At 39.5% G+C, this 23,041-nt stretch overlaps 1 protein-coding gene across 4 annotated transcripts in view; it reads right to left on the bottom strand.

Moving 5' to 3' along the window:
• PARD3B (par-3 family cell polarity regulator beta) overlaps positions 1 to 23,041 on the bottom strand; it is a 1,140,922-nt gene that overhangs the window by 443,376 nt on the left and 674,505 nt on the right. For all 4 annotated transcript variants that reach the window (XM_068967371.1, XM_068967374.1, XM_068967373.1 and 1 more), the window contains 3 exons: positions 19,616 to 19,748; positions 12,510 to 12,609; positions 4,081 to 4,196 (listed from right to left, as the gene is read on the bottom strand). In XM_068967371.1, the coding sequence (XP_068823472.1) occupies positions 4,081 to 4,196; positions 12,510 to 12,609; positions 19,616 to 19,748 (349 nt within the window). The remainder of the gene's footprint in view (positions 1 to 4,080; positions 4,197 to 12,509; positions 12,610 to 19,615; positions 19,749 to 23,041) is intronic.

Below are 23,041 nucleotides of genomic sequence, written 5' to 3'. Positions count from 1 at the left end.
AGTGCAGCACTTTCACAGCATCATCTTTCAGGATTTGAAATAGCTCAACTGGAATTTCATCACCTCCACTAGCTTTGTTCGTAGTGATGCTTTCTAAGGCCCACTTGACTTCACATTCCAGGATGTGTGGCTCTAGATGAGTGATCATACCATCGTGATTATCTTGGTCTTGAAGATCTTTTTAGTACAGTTCTGTGTATTCTTGCCACCTCTTCTTAATATCTTCTGCTTCTGTTTGGTCCATACCATTTCTGTCCTTTATTGAGCCCACCTTTGCAAGAAATGTTCCCTTGGTATCTCTAATTTTCTTGAAGAGATCTCTAGTCTTTCCCATTCTGTTCTTTTCCTCTATTTCTTTGCACTGATTGCTGAAGAAGGCTTTCTTATCTCTTCTTGCTATTCTTTGGAACTCTGCATTTAGATGCTTATATCTTTCCCTTTCTCCTTTGCTTTTCACTTCTCTTCTTTTCACAGCTATTTGTAAGGGCTCCTCAGACAGCCATTTTGCTTTTTTGCATTTTTTTCCCATGGGGATGGTCTTGATCCCTGTCTTCTGTACAATGTCACGAACCTCATTCCATAGGTCATCAGGCACTCTATCTATCAGATCTAGGCCCTTCAATCTATTTCTCACTTCCACTGTATAATCATAAGGGATTTGATTTAGGTCATACCTGAATGGTCTAGCGGTTTTCCCTACTTTCTTCAATTTAAGTCTGAATTTGATAATAAGGAGTTCATGATCTAAGTCACAGTCAGCTCCTGGTCTTGTTTTTGTTGACTGTATAGAGCTTCTCCATCTTTGGCTGCAAAGAATATAATCAATCTGATTTTGGTGTTGACCATCTGGTGATGTCCATGTGTAGAGTCTTCTCTTGTGTTGTTGGAAGAGGGTGTTTGCTATGACCAGCACATTTTCTTGGCAAAACTCTATTAGTCTTTGCCCTTCTTCATTCCACATTCCAAGGCCCAATTTGCCTGTTACTCCAGGTGTTTCTGACTTCCTACTTTTGCATTCCAGTCCCCTTTTCTTGGGTGTTAGTTCTAAAAGGTCTTGTAGGTCTTCATAGAACCATTCAACTTCAGCTTCTTCAGCATTACTGGTTGGGGCTTAGACTTGGATTACTGTGATATTGAATGGTTTGCCTTGGAAATGAACAGAGGTCATTCTGTCGTTTTTGAGATTGCATCCAAGTACTGCATTTTGGACTCTTTTGTTGACCATGATGGCTACTCCATTTCTTCTGAGGGATTCCTGCCCGCAATAGTAGATATAATGGTCATCTGAGTTAAATTCACCCATTCCAGTCCATTTTAGTTCGCTGATTCCTAGAATGTTGACGTTCACTCTTGCCATCTCTTGTTTGACCACTTCCAATTTGCCTTGATTCATGGACGTGACATTCCAGGTTCCTATGCAATATTGCTCTTTACAGATTGGACCTTGCTCTATCACCAGCCACATCCACAGCTGGGTATTGTTTTTGCTTTGGTTCCATACAATTAGCATAAAGAAACACAATGTGTGACAGAGATGTTTGAACATAGATGGATAGTAAATAGCTAGCAAAGTATTTTAAAATATGTTTGTATCTTGTGAAAAAAGAAAGAGATGGGAATGAGGTGGTTTTATTTTTCACAGTAAGAACTGTCTTTAAAAACATAAGTGAAAATAAACAAATGGAAGTCATTCACCTTTAAAATAATTTGAACATAATATGCAAATTAAAAAACTGGATTAGACTCACTAGCAAAAGTGAAACCAAAAAAAAAAAAAAAAAGGAAGGTACCAATGAGGTCTATTAGTCTTTGAAGATGTTTAAAGATTTTCTAAAGGAGGAATATTCAACATAAATTATGCAATAAGTAGGAGGTTTATCTTCTATTTTGAGTCATATAAAATTGCTGTTTTTCTAGGTCAAATATAATCAAATAGCACTAATTTGCTATTCAGCCTAAATACCTCAATTAAAAAAAAAAAAAAGAAAAACTGAAGAATGGATCTTGACCCTGCTCGGAGGATTATCCCTCTAAGTACAGTCACCAACCTTTTTAGCAAATACATGAATTCTTTACATTGGCCCAGTGCTATATATGGAAAGCTAAACTACTTACAGTATCTTTTTCATCTAATCAAACAAGGAAGGCACTTCCAAATGTTTACCTTTCTGGTATCATCTAAGTTTATTCATTGAGAAAAATCACATATTTATTGAGCTCACTCAATTGTTCTGGGAATAGGGGTTCAGAATGGCCCTAGAATATTGACCTCAGAGCTCGCTGAGAGACTGTTAGGTTTGATTTGGCATTTCCTGGAAGGGACCAAACTTTCATAATTAGTTTAAAAATGTTTTCATAGCATAGTTTGCCACTTGTGCTGTATAGTGCATTTAAGTCAATGCCTTTAATTTGATACCCATGTCCTAAAGAAAATAACTCATAACCTTTGCCCTACTATGTAAAATTGAACAAACATTATTGTCATGTATGGGATAAGTACTCTAAAATGCAATGGGTCGCTGCTAACTGTTCATATTTTGCAAGGGCTATTTCAATCTAAAAGAGAAAACTGTTTAAAAACAAAGCTTTCAGTAACAAAAAAATTGAACAGAAATGCAGTTTCTGGACATGGTTTAGGTTTTATTTTTATAGATCTGATATCTTTTTTTTAAAATAAATGGCTGCTTTTTTTTTTTTTTTTTCTTTTGCAGAGACTTTTAAAAACCGTACTACTGGCCTTTTTTCCTTTTTTTAAACTAAGTGAGGAAAACAGTAATATATTTCTTATCCCAAATTAAGAGCAGTTTTTATCCATTCATCTTCTTTATAGAGAAGTTGGGAAGACAGAACAGGAAATATTTATCAAGCATTCTATAAAAACAAATTGCTCCTTTCATAATTAGTAATAACCTATGACACTGTCATGCATTATTCCTTTGGTCTGTCAGGGGTTCACACTAGAGAGAAAATATCCCTTTTGTACCAGTGCTCAAGACAGCTTCCTTATTAAGGTTTCTATCAGTCTTGCTATAGATGATTAGAGCAAATGTATCCTAGTGATCTAGTTCATTTATAGAAAACAGAATCAATTTTTCTTGTTTCATCATGACTGAACATTTTTCTGAACTCTTGTAAATGAGTAACAGATAAGCACTATTTATCAGATTGTTAAATGGAACACACAGTTTTGATTATTCCATTTTCTTGGTGCTACTAATGAAATATGTAATGTGCATCGGGGTGGGGGTGGTAGGAAATTGGCAGGGCTTGGTCTCTGAGCATTCAGGAATCAGTGAATATGTTGCTGAAAATTTATTTTGCACTAGCACCCTATTCTAATCATTCTCTCTCTAAGGGCCCATGGGAAGGCAGTAATGTGCTTAGGTGTCTGAGATATCTTCCAAGGTTTCACATTCTAGAGCCTGGGAATACAGTTTTCAGCAGTTCTTGATTGCCCTGGCAACCAACACCTAACCCAGATATTCTCTGTAGGATTCAAACACTCTCCCAGAAATTCTCTGTAGGACTCAGAACCTCACTGAGGTTGTCTGGGCATGAAACTGGGTTCTTAGATACCCTCAATCTGGCAAACCTGGTGATGGATTTGAAGATGGGCATTTAAAGAGATAAAGTTTCTTCACTGCCACTGTCCCCAAACACTGCACACAGAGATGGGATGCTCTATGGGAGAGGATTCATTGAACTTCATGATCTTCCCAGGCCCCGCAACATGGATGTACTCGAGAAATGGAAAGGTACCTCAGACATGAAAGTACAAACGCAAAGGCAGGTGAGTTAAAGACGCTTTGCATTCAGATCTTCCAGAAGGAATACTCCTACTTTTCTGACCTATATGGCCCACTTGATAAAAATGTCACTTATCTCTCTTTTAAAAAGGAGTAATTAGGGTTAAATGTGTGGTAAGAGACAGAAAGATAGGATGACTATTATCCCTTTTACCATGCTTCAGCAGACCTTGCCCCCTAAGGTTGGAGTTGAAGAAACAAAGGCAGGACATTCAGGAAGACAGATGGGCTGAGGCTAGACAGCTGACCTGGACATCACCTCACCCTCACTTACCGAGGTCCATGCTCTTTGAGGCTTTCAGATTCATTGATTCAGGCTGCCTGGCTGGTGTCACAGATCTAAAGTTGATATGCTGATCTGGAAAATACACTGCCGAGTCCACCCCAGAGCTGCAGAAAGAAGCCATACGCCAGATTTAGGTTTAGAATTTAAAAAAAAAATAAAAAATTACAGGCAGCAGTTCTCATTTTGAACAGAGCTCTTCATCACTCCCTCTGTGGCTCCCAACCAGGCATTTTCAACCAGTTGGTGAACCGCAGGTATCTCTTATGAGATGTAGCAACTCTGTTTTCCTGCATTTTATCACCTTCTGCAATTTACATAGTATTCTCTGGCTAATATCATGTTTTCCTCTTCACTGATTTCTGCTAATTGGGATCCTGCTGTACAATATATAACTTTAAGTGGGTAAAGTGAACCTGGGAACCACTAGTGCTTCAAAGGATGTCACTAGATATTAGCTGAGCCTAAATGTAGGTTAAGAGAGGTCTGTGGGCTAAGCATACCCTTCCTTTAAAAAAACAAGTGAAAGGGCTGTATCCTTTTGAGAAAACCATCCTGTTGAATGACTAATGGCTGTGGTAGTTGGGTTTTCTACTTTATTTAGGTCTATTTTCTAAAAGTAATGTTAATGCTGACCAAATAGTCTGCTCATCAATAATACCAACAGGAAATAACAGGAAAAGCACAGCTGACAATTTAGACACAAGATACATCAAATGCCCATTATAGACTTCCTAGTACTTGTATTCAATCTCAAAGAATTTTATTTCTGCTGAATATTTTATTTATTTGCTTGAGGATGGAGGGCATTATATAAGGGAATTACAGACAATAGCTCATTTCCTGATCTAGAAATAATTTATATTTATATACTTTTCATACATTAACTTAGAGCCCTTTCTCCCTTGGTACATATATTTAGAAAGTAAATATGGCAGTTCATTTCAACACAACTTTAATCTTAAATACAGGAAAAAATAAAATGAAGTCTTCTTGGTAAATCAGAAAGGACTAAGTTTGAATTTTTTCAAACAGTTGGGATTTGACACTGTAAACAATAAAATAACAACTAAAAAACTCAACCATTATGAATGAGAATCTTAAAATGTACTGGGAAATCTCAATTTCTTAACCAAATATATCAAAAAAGGTTCAATCTTTCTTGAAACTTATTAGTCATGCATATTTAATGCTGCCTTGCAGCAATAATAATACTGCTGAATGAATGAGCCTCTGCTATCGTAATGTAGTGTAACACAGCAGAGCATTCAAAAGCACAAAGTCCAGAGCAGGTCTGGCTTTAAAATCCTGGCTCTGTTCCTTACTAGCTGTGGAACCCAGCCAAGTTACTGAACCTCTCTGTGCTTCAATTTTTTAAGTGTGTATAAAATGGGTATAATTACACTCCTTATCTCCCATGGGTGAAGTGAAGTGAAGTCACTCAGTCGTGTCTGACTCTTTGTGACCCCATGGACTGTAGCCCAGCTGGCTCCTTGGTCCATGGGATTTTCCAGGCATGAATACTGGAGTGAGTTGCCATTCCCTTCTCCAGGGGATCTTCCCGACCCAGGGATCGAATCCAGGTCTGCCGCATTGTAAGCAGACGCTTTGCCATCAGATAAAATGAGTTACAAATGATTATTTTACAAACGATTTGTAAAATAAGGAGACTAGGGCCTGGGCCAGACTAAGTACAGTAGGAGCATTTAGGAAATACTCAGATAAATAAATAGACCTGCTTTTGCTTTTCAAATGACTGTAAATTTTGGTTTTACAAGTTAATTTTTTTTACAGTTTGGTTTTTTTTTTTTTGGCTTCTCTGTTTTTGTCAGACTTTCTGTGGGCTTGTAACTAAAAGCCCTTCTCTCCTATTTAGAAGGACTGTGGTATAAGATTTATGGACTTTCCTGGTGGCTTAGATGGTCAAGAATCTGCTTGCAATGTGGGAGACCCAAGTTCTATCCCTGGGTCAGGAAGATCCCCTGGAGAAGGACATGCCAACCCACTCCAGTATTCCTGCTTGGAAAATTCCATGGACAGAGGAGACTGGTGGGTTACAGTCCATGGGGTTGCAAAGAGTCGGACATGAGTGACAACTAACACACACACACACACACAGTAAGGTGGTTTAGGGCCATGGGCTTGGGAGTGAGATGCCAGGGTGGGTGGCCTAATGCATAAAATGGACAGTGTATACAGCACAGGAAACTATATTCAATAACCTGTAGCCAACCATAACAGAAAATAATCTTTTTAAGAAGTGGACCGTAATAGAATTTACTTAATAAAGTTGTTATAAGGGTGAAATAAATGATGATACATTAAATACTGACAATAGTGCCTAATATACAGCAAGAGCTCAACAAAAGCTTACAAAAGTAAACTTTAATCATTTCATTTGTTTCTGTAGCTTCGTCTGGTCTTTGAATGAGGGTCTAAGGAACTCTTCAGCGAAAAAATTACAGTCTATCCTCTGTATCCTCAGCATGGCATGTAAGGATCATCCAACCTGGGACCAACAATATTCAGAAAAGAAAATATTCTGGAAAGTTTCAAAAAGCAAAATTTGAACTTCCCATGCTCTGACAACTATTTACATAGCATCTACATTGTATTAAGTGGTTTGAAGCATATGGGAGGATGCTATATACAAACAGAATACCGTTTTATACCAGGGACTTGAGCACCTGCAGATTTTAGTACCCCTGGGAGTCCTGGAACAAATTCCTCATGGATACCAAGAGACAACTGTATATTTTTCATGAAAACTGCTCAAGAAATTTAAAGCTACTCTTTAGAATTATGAAAGATTTTTCTTTTCTTCTCCCCCGCCTCCCCACTTTGGCTTCTTTCTTGGTGTCTGGCTACATTCTCAGCCAAGAAAGCTACTGATGTCAAACATATTAGATGGGGTATCTAGTGATGGTGGCAAACATGTTAACTGTAAACATAAATCCTGATCCATTTGTGCTATTGACTGGCCTGGCATAATAGAATATTTTAATTGTTTTAGTTCACTTTAAAGAGGAATTCTGAGACGCCATGGTGAATATGAGCTTTCCTTTGAACCTTGATGTTTTGGAAGCACTTGCCTTTAAATGTGTTATCCGACATTTATTTGCACTTAGTTTTTCATCCTTTGATCTCTTGTGATGATACGGTTTTAGTGTCAGAGAGACTCATGGCCTTCATGCAACCAGAGAATTGAAGAGTTGGAAGTCATTAAAGTCACCTCATCTAATTCTTCATCTTGTAGGTAAGACACTGAGGCCCAAAGAGGAGACTGACATTCCAAGGTCACAACAGCTGGCCACTGGCGAAGTCAGGACCAGCTTGTGGCTACTTGAACATTTCCCAGAGCCGCAAGATCTTTGGCTAAAATGGTGGCCAGCCTGGGATGCAGGTTGTTGCTGATCCTGCTTCCACAGAACTGCCTCCTTTACCTCTTAGTACAATTTCACACACACTCTTATGCAGCTTGCATTTTAGGTTAGTTTTTTTTTTTTTTAATTTCAACAGAGTGGTGCATGTTGTGAAATAAAAGAAAATTAAAGGGTTAATCAAAACATATGCCACATGTTATAATGAAAACCTTTTGGGAGGAAATTTAGAACAACATGAATATTCCTCATTAAAAGAAATCACGCTGCATTTAAAGAGCTCTGCTCAAGGCAGACTATGGGAATCTACCCAACTGTGTAATGTTTTGGTTAATTCACTTTACTGTTTTAGAATGCTTTACCAAGCTAGGCATTATCTGTCAAATTAAGAATAAGAACTCAAATTTTCCCAAACTCTTGGGAAACAATTAACCCCATCTCCACTGAAAACACAAGACAGCAATATAGTAACATCAAGTAAGGATCAGTCTAAATAAAGTGAATTTTTTGTACAGATGCAGAGATACCATCAAAGAGGATCAAAGAAATAAAAAGCTGCTTTGTACATATGAATACAACATATATTCACATATATGTGCATGTATATATCTATATGTACATAAACACAGGCAAACCTGGATATGTCCATTACATTAGTCATGATGATATATACTTCTGTTACCACTGTTTTGAACATGGACAAGTATACACTTTGAAAGCCTTCAATAAAAGGACCTCTCTTGCCATGGTACAAAATGGAAATTAGGCCGGTATCAGATTGGCATATATGTAAGGAAGGAAGGAAGGAGGTGTAATATGAGGCACGGTAGGGTTAGAGCTAATATGAACTTGTACTTGAATGTGTGTAGTATTGAATTGACTAATGGGAAAATAACTTAGACTAGTAAAATAACATTAGAATAGTAAAACAGTTTGTAATTTTATGCTACATATTGGAATTTTTTGGTGTGAGACAGTGACATAATGATTAACTATAAAATATGACATATTTTAATTCTGAAAGCAGTTAGCATGTGCTCATGGCTGAGTGGGCTGCAGTGGAAGACGCAAGTTGACAGCAGGCGAAAGGCATATCCTAGATAAAGACTGTGTTTTCAGCATGAACAACCAGGGAATCTATCAAAGAGAAATGATAGTCAATGTCAGATGATGCCGCATAATGAATAAATAAGGGTAGCATGAAACATACACCAGTGTCCCAAACATGGTGACGAATCAGGAATGTGAAAGACCTATAAGACCTGCCATGAATGTTCAAGGGGAACTATCTGAAATTAAAAGGCAAGGGAAGGTTTCGAAGGGCATGCCAAAATAATTGTGTCTAAAGTCTCAGGGGGCCATGGATTATCTTCAGTGTCTGGTTACTATGAGTAGGAGCAGACGTAGGTCACGTGTATGGGAAGAGAGACAGAAGGAGAGACAGAACTGAGAGAGAACCAAGAGGGAGAGGAACTGTGAACACATAGGGAATAACCAAGTGCTTTCTGAACAGCTAATCACATTCAATATATTCTGTCTGCTGTTGATTTGCCTTAATCTCTTTCTGAGACATCATGGCAGATAATATATTTCTTTCATATATATGTACATGCTGCTGCTGCTAAGTCGCTTCAGTCGTGTCCGACTCTGTGCGACCCCATAGATGGCAGCCCACCAGGCTCCCCCCTCCCCGGGATTCTCCAGGCAAGAACACTGGAGTGGGTTGCCATTTCCTTCTCCAAAGCATGAAAGTGAAAAGTGAAAGTGAAGTTGCTCAGTTGTGTCCGACTCTTAGTGGCCCCATGGACTGCAGCCTACCAGGCTTCTCCGTCCATGGGATTTTCCAGGCAAGAGTACTAGAGTGGGGTGCCATTGCCTTCTCCGATATATGTACATACATACATACATACACACCCACACACATATGATTTTAATTTAGACACATTCTCAATTTTTGTCAAATAATTATTGACATGGGTTGCCATGCCCTCCTCCAGGGAATCTTTCCAACCCAGGGAATGAACCCACATCTCTTACATCTCTTGCATTGGCAGGTGAGTTCTTTACCACTAGTGCCACCTGGGAAGCCCATATCACTAAAAACAAGTTACTTAAATTCCTGATTTCATTTTGGTTCAGAGTACAGGCACAAATTTAGCCTGATGAAATTTTTCACTCCTTGCGAATTAGAAGCTTTCTCTTTCATAAGACTGGTTCCATCCCTTAAAGCACTACTTTTCCCTTTCAGAGGGTTTTTACCTTTTTTCTTTTTTTTTTTAAAAGATAGGACAGCCTTATTTGCTGAACCCTCCTGGCTCCCTTCCAAGGCTTCCTTCACTCTAAGTTTCACACATCCAAATCCCCATGGCTGCTGGTCACCTAGGCAACACAGCAGCTTGTAGGATGGTACAGGTCACAGAATCCCAGGGGGGTGGGGAGAGAGAGAGAGAAAGAGAGAGAGAGAGAGAGAGAGAGAGAGAGAGAGAGAGAGAGAGCGAGAGAGAGAGAAAGAGAGATTGAGTGATTCAAAGCTTTAGATTTGTTCATTCCATTTCAAAAATCTCTTTGACTTTGTCCCTTCTTCTCCAGCTATGCTGCTCTTTCTTTTTTTCAAGCCCCTCTCTTCTCTTGCTGGTGGTTTCAGACTAGTATCCCTGTCTATGGCTTCCCTTATCCATTTATCCTCCACGACTGTACTCATGTATCGTGATATCGTCACCTCCCACCTTCAAACCCTTCAGTTCTTCTCCACTGCTCTCTGGAGAAGCACGGTGCTCATGGAGAATGGCTGGCCATGCCCTTGCCATAACTTCTTTCCCAGATACTATATGTTTCACGACACTGAACACACTGCATTTTCCCTCTCTCCTCATTTGGTTTTCCTAACCTAAACTGCCCATCCTACCTCTTTCCTTTCTATCCTTGGGTTTGATCAGAACTTGAGTGTGGCTTACAGAACTCTATCTTCTGTGGTGGCTCAGATGGTAAAGCGTCTTCCTACAATGCGGGAGATCTGGGTTCAATCCCTGGGTTGGGAAGAGCTCCTGGAGAAGGAAATGGCAACCCACTCCGGTATTCATGCCTGGAAAATCCCATGGATAGAGGAGCCTGGTAGGCTACAGTCCATGAGGCCGTAAAGAGTCAGACACGACTGAGCGACTAAACTGAACTAAGCGACTTCACTTTCACTTTACAGAACTCAGAGAAACATGTTACTTCCTAGCTCACTGGTTTCTTATTTAAGGATAAAACTTAGGAACTGCCTCATGTAGAGCTGTGGGAGGCAAAGTATCTGGGAAGGGGCTCCTAGCTTCTGTGCTCTTAAGTGCACCCCTCTCCTCACATCTCCACATATTTACCAGCTCAGAAGGTCTCCAAACCCTGCCATTCTGGGGTTTTATGGAGGTTTCATAAAACATGAGTGCCTACACACTAAGTCACTTTAGTTGTGTCTGACTCTCTGCAACCCTATGAACCACAGCCCGCCAGACTCCTCTGTCCATGGGATTCTCCAGGCAAGAATACTGGAGTGGGTTGATATTTCCTTCTCCAGGGCATCTTCCTGATTCAAGGATCGAACCCTCATCTCTTAGGTCTTCTGCGGTGGGAGGTATGTTCCTTACCACAAGTGCCACCTGGGAAGCCCCCATTACAAAGGCAAGACTGATTCAATCATTGGCCATGGTCAACTGATTCAAGGCCCATTTCTCTAGATGGGATTGAAGTTCCAACCCTCTCAGCACAAGACTGGCTCCACTGGCAACCAGTCTCCTTCCTTAGATGCTTCCAAAAGCCACTTCATTTATATAAGACACCTTTATCACTCTCAATACTTAGGAAATTTCAAGGTTTTTAGGGGTCAGTGCCAGAAATGGGACTAAGACCAAATAAATATTTATTATAAATATATCATGACAGGTTTGTATGGGATTTATCTCTGCATTGTTCTAGCAGTTTTGTGCATATACCCTGGATAAACAGTAAGGTAGGTGAGTGAAATTATTTTCATCAGGGGACTTTTTAATGCTACCAAACTGTTATTGTTGATTCAGACTAAAGGCAGGCAATGGAAATAAACAAGCAAAATCAAATATGTCCAGATTTTTGCTCAAGAAACCCCCAGAGATATTGATCTAGAAGAACATTATTATGATTATCAGTCTAGTTCAAGAAATTGTGTCTGAGTAAGATACTTGACTTCAGAAATGTAGGAATAGGAGATAGCTAAATATAGGTAAGCTTTTGGCTAATAGAGGTAGCCATACTCTTGCATTGTTTTATTTTTCTCAGATTGTAATAAAAAACATAATAGTGATGAAACCAGCCTTGCTGCAAGATAAATGAAAAAAATCTCACAGGATTACCATGGGGCAACAATGGAATAAAATATCCAATTTTTAACAGCCATAATAAATATAGCAAATAGCAAAGGGACAAGTTAATGATTTTTAAACTCATCAGAAGAACAAAATCTCTGAATTCTAGTAGTCAAATGGTGTGTATGCTTAGTAAATCTCTTTTTCTCATGCTTGTGTGAGTCTAAACATTATTGATTTTTTTTGTTTCTATTACAGAATGGATATAATATTGGGCATTCTTTTCAATAGTTTAGATTACATATGCTGTTGCCTTAATTTTTAGATTCCATTAACTTTCTTGGAACATATATTTTTAAGATACCTTTAGAATTTGCCAATTACGAATTTTAAAAAAAGGAGCTTTATGTCTTCTCAGTTTTGTTTTATACCCTCGCATATAACTTTTTTTTTGAGTTCCATCTCTCTAGTTTTTTAACTTGGTAAAAAAAGATTCAACAATTTCCCCATATATTTTAATAACATATGAGGAATCTCAAATTTCAGGAAGTGAAAATGAACCATCTGAGGTGTCAATATTAGCTATAAGAAGTTTTCACTGGAAAGGAATTATAGATACTATGAGCTTTCCATTCTGGAAAGAAACAGAGGTAAAATAAGGTTGCTGGGTTTTCCCAGAAAAACCATAACAGGGCACATTTACGCTATATCATTTTATCGGTACCTGTGGCTGTAATCTTCAAGGCCCAGTTCCAGAGCGGGGTGTGGCTGGGGAGAAGGTGGCACTTCGCTCTCAGCCCATCCGTCAGTGGGAGGCACTAGGTCTATAAACAGAGAACAAGTAAAGCTGCAGGGAACTGGAGGCAGAACTGTTTGGTGCCTGGTTTTGTTTCAGTCCATCTCTCAGACATAATTTTCACCAACACAGAAGCCAACCATGAAATAAATAAGTCCTCATACAGAACTGAAGGACTCATATGTGCACTAATACAGCCTGTATGAAGAAATCGTAGCCTGCTAATATGCTTTTACGCTGGTGACCCGCTGGGAACCCCTGGCAAGGGAAGTCTGTGCATCTTAACTACGTTTTCCCATCTCAAGAAGGCTGACACATATTCATTACTTGTGATTTGTAGAAGATTAACAAGCCATTTTTTAAAATGACTTAACATTTTTGTAAACAAGACTCTGTAATGAATGCTGTGGATTAGATGGTGATTTAAGCATTGGCCTCAGTGACAAAAAGTACTTAAAAAAATCATGAGATACAGTATATCTACTCACCGTTTAGACACTGTAGAGGTTTAAAAAAAAAATTCTTGCATCTCCATTGTATTGGAAAACCCTGAGTTTGGGGCCTAGGGAGCAAAAGACTGGGGTCTGAATCCTGGTTTTCCTACCCATAAAAACTGTTTACTTCTCAGTCCATTTTATATGAAAAGTAAATAGAATACTACAACTAATAACAAGTGAGGATTTTTGAGATCTTCCTGTGTATCACACATTGAGCTTAGCCTTAAGTATTATTTAACCCTTATCAACAAAGAAATGATTAAATAATGTATGAAAAAATTGTATGCATAATGGTTAAGAGTATGGTTTGTGAAGCAAAACTGCATATTTCCAATCATGGCCTGTTATGCTGTATGAACTTGGGAAAACTACTCAACTTCTATAAACTTTGGTTTTTAAATCTACATAGTAGGCATACGAATACTTTCATTGGAAGAGCACAAGGATTATATAAGACAGTGCATATTCAAACAGTGATTTAAAAACAAGTACCAATAAGTAAAAAAAAAAAGGATTATTAATCTGTACACCATAAACTTGCTATGGATCTGTTATAGTGAGATACTAGTAGAAAGTTGACTCTATTGATGGAACAAGGAAATAATCTCTTTGTCCTTGAGAAATGCTGCTGGTAGCAATCTGCTTTGACCTGCCCGCACACCAGGTCTGATGGTTAATTTTATGTGTAAACTTGACTGGGCTCAGGGTGCCATGACACTCGGTATTCTGTGAAGTTGTTTTGGAGTGATAGTAACATTGAAATCAGCAGACAAAGTAGATTGCACCCCTCCTGTATGTGGGTTTGCACGCATGCTCAGTCGCTTCAGTCATGTCTGAGTCTGTGAACGTATGGACTGCATCCCACCAGGGTTCTCTGTCCAAGGGACTCTCCAGGCAAGACTATGGAATGGGTTGCCATGTCCTCCTCCAGGGCATCTTCCCAACCCAGGGATTGAATCTGAGTCTCCTGCAGCTCCTGAAGTGCAGGTGGATTCTTTACCACTGAGCAACTGCCCCTATGTGGGTGGGCCTCATCCAATCTGTTGATGGCCTAAACAAAAAGGCTGACCTTCCTCTAAGTAGGAGAGAATTCTTCCTGCCTGACTGCCTTCAAACTGAGACACTGGCTTTTTCCTGCCCTTGGATTCAAACTGAACCCCTGGCTCTTCCTGGTTCTTGATCCTGCCGGCCTTCAGACAGGGCTACACCACTGGCTCTTTCTTCTAGGTCTCAGCTTGCCCACTCACCCTGCAGGGCTTGGGACTTACCGTCCTCTATAATCATGTTACCCAATCTCTTACAATAAATCTCTACATATGTATGTGTATGTAATACACACACAGAGAGACATAACATATGCTCACAGATACATTCCACTGGTTCTGTTTCTCTGGAGAACCCTGTGAATACACCGGGGAAGGACTTGTTCAAAGCTCTGCATCACAGACTAGTATAAAATGGAGGCAGTTCTAGCACTGCTGAAATATCCCTGAAAATGAGACTTGAAGCAGGAATCTGATAAGTCAGATGATCAGAGTACACAAGTGCAAAGAACAAAGCAGTCAGCACTATCCTCCACCTCCAGTGACCTGGTAATATGCAGCAGTCAGGCAGTCAAAGATTTTTTGAGAGATGGTGCTAGTGGTAAAAAAAGCGAAAAACAAAAAAAACAAAAAAAACACACCTGCCAATGCAGGAGATATAAGAGACTCAGGTTTGATTCCTGGGTCGGGAAGATCCCTTGAAGGAGGGCATGGCAACCCACTCCAGTATTCTTGCCTGGAGAATCCCATGGACAGAGGAGCCTGGCAGACTATAGTCCATAGGGTCACAAAGAATTGGGCACGATTGAAGCAACTTAGCACACATGCACACAGAGCAGAAGGTCTACAAGGTAAATTGGAATAAAGGACATACGGGGACCACATCTTTTCTATTAGTTCTAATCTTTTATCCTCAACTTCTCAGTTCATTTTTTTACTAGTGGCAAACATAGCTGTGATCATGTAATTGCCTGCTAAAAAAATTTTCAGTTGCACACAATTGCCTAGAGTATAAAAGTCTCCGTCCCTGGCAGTTAACTTTATCTATTACACATCAGCCACTAGAGACCATTTACAATTCTAGACTCCAAGGCCAGGCTTTTCTACCCCAGTGTACTTGCTCATATAATTGCAAAACCCATTTCATCCATTAAAAGTCCCACCCTTCTCCCCAGGTCCACCTCAAATATCACCTTTTCTATGAAACCTTCACTGTTGGTTTCTGGGATCTGTTGGTATTTTTACAACAGTGGCAGAGAATTCTAGTGCTCCCAGCATCTATGGTCTTCCTTTCTTCCTCGCACACATCTAGAGCATCAACCCCATTTTCCACCCCTCTTTATAACTAGACCAGTTCTGGACAATAGAAAGTAAGTTACTATGGTCAATGTTGTGTCCAGTTTCAATGCTTAAGAAAGGGTACATGAAACTTCTCCCCCTTTCCCATGTGCCTGCTGCAACCATAAGTGGATGAGGCACTGGAAGATGGCCAGCTTCCAATGGAAAGAGCCCAGGTCCCTCAATTCTCGCTGGGCTGTGATATGAGCAAGAAATACATCTTCACTATCTTTATCCACTGACACTTTCAGTTTCTCTGTTAATATTGCAGAAACTAATTCTTGTGTAACATTTACCATGTGCTGCTTTTGCAATGAGCTATCAATCTATCATCTACTTGTCTATATTTATTTCTCTTCCTGCACCACAGATAAATTCATCCACGTCCTCCTCTTTCGCCTCTCATTCTTCTTCTTTAGCATCTCCTCTGGCTACTTCAAGTTGATTATGATCATTAACTTCAATTTTTATTTTATTCACTTGAATAATCTACGTGTTTTTAAAGTAATGATAGGTGCAGATGTGTTTTCTTTGATGACTCTTTATCCTTGGTAGTTTTTTTGTTTTTAACTTTTTACTTTATATGGGAGCATAGTTGATCAACAATGTTGTGATTATCCTTGGTACTTTTTAACAAAAGATCCACTTGCTGTAAAGAAAGAATTTTTTTTTTCCTCTTCATCCAAACACCTTTGTTAAGCTCTTTATCATCATGAAAATCTAGAATTCTTGTCTCCTAAAAACAGTATTTCTGGATCCCACTGAATATACATGGTAAGTCTTGATGGATATTTTACGTATTGCCTGTAAAACACTGTACATCTAGTTACTACTTCATTTATGACCAAATGACCCTTATTTTAATCTCTATCTTTTATTGTTGTGACTCGTTTTATAGGATCCATTCTGCAAGGGCCAAATCAGAAAAGAAGGACATAAGAGTTCATGCCAGCAGCAGCAGGAGCAGCAGCAAGCTATGGCCTTGGCCTCAAACCAGCCTACCAACTGGTTTTGTACATAAACTTTCACTGAACACGTTCATGAACGTACTGTCTATGGCTGCTCGTGCACCTCTGTGGCAGAGGTGAGGAGCTACAACAGAGATCCTATGGTCCACAAAGTCTAAAATGTATTATCTGGCCCTTTACAGACGAAGTCTGCTGACCTCTGCTTTAGACTATTCTCGAGAACAATAACAACATTGTGTTCATTGTTGCAGCCTAGCACATTCTACACAATGAAGTTATCCCATAATCATCAGTCAAGTTGAAAAGTATAATTCAATTTCTGATCATCACTGCAGAGGCAGTGCCTTACATGCTACTGGCGGGTGGATACATGCAAGTTCCCAGGAGGGGACATATTGTACATAATCACACTATTATGTGTCTCTTCAAAGGACCCCGAGGCACATGGATTCAGTGGGACAGGATACAGAATTAAAACATCTGGTTTGGAGTATGGGTGAAAGGCCTGAGAAGACCTCAGTGGGTGATCCTGGCCGACTTGGGGCCACAAGTGCCTGGGGTAAGGGCTGGAGCTCTCATGAGCTAAAAGCAGGAAGAGAGCACAAAAGGGAGATGAGAACAACGGAAGGAGAGGAAAGAACAAACCAGAGGTAAACTGCACTTCGGCTATTACTTGGCCCAGGGTGAGATTTGCCAGAAAGAGTCTTCAGAAAAGGTAGTGTGTGTGCACTTCATTACCATTCAAATGCCTAATCGGATTTTATAGTGAACCCCTGGGAGACAACCTCCATCATTATTCCCGTCCTGGAGTCCCACACTCATTCCGCTGCAGGCACTGCAAGCAATTCTCCAATACAAATGTGAATTTTCTGGTGTTATAATTTCTACAAATGTTAGTTCTAAGAATGCCTTTTCTCTCTAACAGCTTGACAGGATTATGTGTATATATATAAAATAACAGTAGAACAGTGGGTGGTACGTACTATTATTACAAAAATAGATGGAACACAGCATATCAACATTGGACTTTTAAATATACAAAGGAAAGGAGGAAGGGAAGAAAAAAAAAGTGAATGTTTTGGCTGTAACAGTTCCTCTCCTCACTAGACATTACATTTTGTCAAGTCAATCTTGTTTTTCTAAAGGAGCTCCTTAGAAACATGGGTGGTGGCAAGTCAACATCACTCATGTTTCATGAGTCTCAGTGGCCTATGACCACCTCATGTGCATCTGAAACTCAGGAACTCTCAATGGTTCTCAAAACTGAAAATGTTATTAATACTACAAAGAAGTGATGAGCACAATATTCTTCTACAGCATCCTCTTTCAGTCAATAAGCTATAAAAAGTAACAGCATTCCATCTACTGGCCTATTACAGTTAAAATTTAACAAGTCTATGCTTTGATATGGAGAAGGCAATGGCACCCCACTCCAGTACTCTTGCCTGGAAAATCCCATGGATGGAGGAGCCTGGTAGGCTGCAGCCCATGGGGTTGCTAAGGGTCGGACACGACTGAGTGACTTCACTTTCACTTGGATTTTCTGTGCTTTCTTAAGAAATAATGTCCAATGGAATTTTAAAAGAACTGGATTTTTGATGTTACCTTGAAAAGTTGAGGTAGGAGGAGGAAGTATAGCAGGTACCTGGTGGACCATGGATCCACGTCTCAGGAGGAAGAGCCTTCCAGTGGTTCTGTGCCTAAAGGACTCTCATTATTCAGGGAAATACAAACTCAGAACATTCTACTGAAGTTCCAAAGTATTACTGCATCTTATTTTCAGCATGTGTTTTGAATGGATTTTATTATTTAAAAAAATTTTTTTTCTGGGTGTATCCTTACACTTTAACTAGTTTTATAGTTTCATTATGTTTGCCTTTGCCAGCCTTCCTAGAGATATTATCCCATTTCCTTGAGTATCTCAATGTCCTCTAAAAATGTACCACATAATTATCACTTCAACATTGATATTTTATAAGCACTGAAAATGAAACAAGATAGGAGGGAATGTGTCCAAAGTTCCTTTGAACATCACTGGTGCAACAAGGAATAAAACCCTGAATTTGGATTGTTACTAGACCACGTGATGCTTGAGAATTAAATGCCAGTCAAGTTATATAAGGGCTGGAAACATTCTTGATCATTATTTGGACATGGTCAAGAGAAGGCACTTCTGGTGTGAGGGGAACCTGCTGTTCCTTACCTAGATTCTTCCTGCCTTTGTGACAGAAGGACTCAGAAGGAGAGCCTGCTTTGTCAAAAAAAAAATTTAATTGTATTAAGATGGGAAAAGACATACTGAGTGTTTCTTGATTTGACAGAAAGTCAAGTCAGTTTCTCCTAAGAGATGTGGGTCCAATCCCTGGGTTGGGAAGATCCCCTGGAGGAGGGCATGGCAACCAACCCTGGTATTCTTGCCTGAAGAGTCCCATGGACAGAGGAGGCTGGCAGGCTACAGTCCATAGAGTCACAAAGAGTCAGACACAATTGAAGCAACTTAGCACACATACACACGAGAAATATTAAATCTTCTCTTTCTTGCCTTTCTCTTAATATTCTGTCATGAATATCTATTGCTTTTGTAGTACCAAAAAAATTAAAGTTACTAAACTGAAAGGAGAAGCAGGGAAATAAATTTCTTGGTGGCCTAAAGCATAATTTTTGAAAACAGAAAGAGGAAAATCTAAGGCTTCTACATGTAAAACTCCACTAGAAATGTGACATGGACAAGATAATCCTGGTCATGGCTCATGGCATTTACCACTCAAAAATAAGCAGAAATCTGCAAATTGTGCTATGATCACTCCATGGTTTAATACCAGTCCGTATATATTCTGAGTTGAATTGTTATTTACACTTGGTAACTTCCAATATATTAAAGATTTTTAAACAAAAATAATGGTTTGTCATTTTGTTTCTGCAGGCATGGTTTGTTTTATACATAACCCTCCATGTTTGGGGCAGCGAGCACAGAAACTGTCACTTAAACTGGAGGCAATGCCAGGAATCTGCTTCACAACTTGTGAGTCAGCTCCCCCACCCATCTCTCAGTGCTCACGACTCAGAGTAACGAAGTCTGCACTTGGTCTAATTAATTCCCCTTTGTTCTTATTTTTTTTTTTTTTAATAAACACTCTCGTGTTTTCTCACACCACTTGCAGTAGATAATTTTCAGTAGAGAACCTTACCTTTCTGTTTGTCTTGTGGACTGTACGTGCCAAATGGATGCAATGTACTATTATCATTTCTCCTGGAGGTGGATACAGCATTTTGACAGTTCTCAAAGCAGGGCTTAGAAAATGCCCCACATTCTGCAGGCTCCTAAGGAATGAAAACAAGAATTACATTCACTTTTGTAACATGTCCCAACTTTGTCAATGAAAGCAAAGTCAAAGAATGATCAACTTTCAAATTTCAAGATTCTCTGGCATGGAAATCCTGGACAGTGGAAAATCAAAATGTTCCTATCAGTTAAAACAGCTTTGAGTAGGAAATAAAAACTACTGACATTGTGGTGTTAAGGCTTAGGAGTGCTGATAGCCAGTATGAAAGGGGATTAACTTTATGATTCTTTCCCGCCACTTAAAACTGTCTTCTTTCACATTTTCTTCCATCTGGGAGTGCAGCTTGTGGTAATGTCAACATAAGAATACAGTTCATGCCAAGGGTGTTTCTCTGCCAACCAGATGGTTCTCCTCTCTCTCTCTTCCCCGCTGGGCGACTAAGTGCATATGCTTTAGGACAAGTCAGAACCCAGACAGGTTTACCACTGAAAAGCCACGGGAGAGCCCCACTGCAGACACTAGGCTTCTCAGCCAGGAACTATAACAAACTTCTGTGACAATGCCAGACAGTGGTTCTCCTGAGAGTTTTCTCTTTTACCACATTTCCCCCCGTCTATTTTGACCGTCTGTAAACAAATTCAGTTTCCTTAAAACTGCTGTCTTCATAATCATGCCCCCATAGGGCATGTGCTCCAGCTGCCCCCGAGGCATTAGAAGGGGCTGACTGCAAGGAGTTCTAGCCGCTATTCCAGAGGAACAAGGCACAGAGAACTGGGTTTTGCTTGAGTTCATATAACATGTCATTCTAATAGATTCACAGAAGGAAACTGAAAGCCATCTCAGGACCATTCCCTTGACCATTGGTGAGAAGAACATGCTCCTAAACAGAAACATAAAATTGATCTTCCAAAGCTCTTTCCTTCTGAAAAAGAGCATTTGACCCAAACAATGCATTGATTTATACTCCTCTCTTTTAGTTACAATAGCTCGGTATCCTGCTAGTTAAAATAGTCATAGCATTCAACACATACATTCTTCATAATTAAGATGTTTTCAGCTGCTGCAGGCCCTTTGCTTTTTGTCAAGGTTTATAACACTTTTTCCACACCCCAGGGGTGCCCTTTGCCACTGTACCACTAGTCAACCAACCCTGGGGCAAACTACTCCTAAATTTAAGCTAGAGCCCTGGCAGGTAGGTGAGGTAGGATCTACCTTATATTGGCAAGGGCTTTAACAACAAGAACAACAACAACAAATTTTTTTTGCTGCTTTCCTGGCTCTTTGATAAATGACACAATCAATATCCCAACAACTGATCAGTAACCAGCCTAATTAAAGTATTCAGCCTGTAAAATAGAGCTGTCGAGGAGCCTTCCATTAGTGTCCCGGCCAATAAAAAATATAATGGATTTTTAAACATATTCTGCTTCTACCAAGCTGAGTTTACAACTCAGGGGAGGGAAATGTTTGAGGGAAGGAAAAAGGAAAAAACAGGTCATAACCCATTTTTTAATACCAAGTCTCTAGGCTCAAATAGAATTACAATTGAACCTCAAGCTCATCCTTTGAAAAACATGTTTCTGTTTAAAACAATTTTGATTCAATCAAGGGCTCATTATGTATTCTTCACAAGGTTCTCATCAAAACTGTTTACGTATCTTGTACATCTGGGTAATGTGGGAAAATACCATAAAGACTATATATTTTGACTTTTCTTAAGTAGCATCTTCTTTTTTTTCTTTTTTTAAATATCAACATCATGTTCAAGTAACCATTTTGGTGTTCTTTCCAAACCTAATTGATTTTCCTGAATATATGAGCAGTGCTGAGGCCTTTTTCTAGGTTACTGATTCTTTTTTATTATACCTGAGGGTGATTGCGGCTCCAGAGGACAATCTTCCAAACACATGAGCACACAGCATATGCTCTGACACAGTAAAACAGATTTGGGAGATCAAATAGCCACAGCTTTTTTTTAAATTTAGTAAAGATTAGCTGTACATTAGGCGGCTGTCACTATATGAAAAAAAAAAGTAAGACTCTTTACTCTTCATGGGTACCACAGAGATTCTCACTAGCTGAGAGAGCCAAGTGCCTGCTCATCCCCCATGGAAAGCATGTAAATATTAGGGAAACCAAAAATGAATCTTGTTTAAATGTCCTCATAAAAATTGCTTTTTGTCCCATTTCTTATTCCTAATTGATTTCCTAGTGAACCATATCAACAGGACACTTCTGAAGATGGGCAACAAACCGAAGGCTTAGCACTTGCTCCTGAGGGAATAATTGTCAGCCCAGCCCAGAGCATGAGAATTACAATGAAAACACCTGTGGTAAAGGAGAACGCAAATAACAAAATGTCAACTTGTTGACTCAAAACAACGAGCATTTATCCACTAGGCATTCATATATGGGAGAGAAAGACAGGAAGCTAGGGAAGATGAAAAGTGGGGAGTGAACTCTTTTAGCAGTGTTCATTTCTCTTTTTCTTTTTTTCATTTGCTATCTTTTACTTCTGCACAGATATGGAAATCTTGAGGAGTGTATTTTCTTTTGGTTGAGAATTCTTTGCTCCAAGACATCTTAAGGGAGATTTAAAACACAGACGCATGGAAGGGGTGGGGCCCACAGACCATACTCCGTACCTGCCTCCAACAGCTGGGTTCCATGGAGGTCTAGGGCTCCAGAGTAAGAATGAAATTCAACTAAAAAGGAGCTGATTCTCTCATAGTAGGAAGCAAGAGATAAGGGTATTATGACTGTGTACATAAGTAAAATCTATTAAATATTCATGGAAACCTCTGTGTCACTTACGCAGACACAAATGTTGAAAATGAGTTGGCTCATTATATATAGTCTTCAGTAATTGCCAATTTACATTTATTTAACATTTACAAGGTTATGTATAGAAGAGTAAAAAGGTACAGTTCCTTCTTTCCAATAGCCGATAATGTAACAAAGTAAGATACAGCCTGGAGAAGGAAATGGTGACCCACTCCAGTATTCTGGCCTGGAAAATCCTAGGGACGGCAGAGCCTGGTGGGCTGCCGTCTATGGGGTCGCAAAGAGCTGGACATGACTGAGTGACTAACACAGAAGACACAGCTAAGTTTACTTCAGTTTATCCTCTCAGATGAAGTAGGCCTTATATGAAACTTTTATTCATTTATTACACAATGTATAATAACTGTCTACTGAAAGTGAAAGTGTTAGTCATTCACTCATGTCCACCTATTTGTGACCCCATGGACTGCAGCCTGGCAGGCTCCTCTGTCCATGGAATTCTCCAGGGAAGAATACTGGAGTGGGTTGCTGTTTCCTTTTCAAAGG

The sequence above is a fragment of the Capricornis sumatraensis genome, chromosome 3, assembly GCF_032405125.1.
Source record: "Capricornis sumatraensis isolate serow.1 chromosome 3, serow.2, whole genome shotgun sequence".
NCBI lineage: Eukaryota > Metazoa > Chordata > Mammalia > Artiodactyla > Bovidae > Capricornis > Capricornis sumatraensis.
Note: the sequence above shows the minus strand (reverse complement) of the source record. Positions and strands in the feature narration are given on the sequence as shown.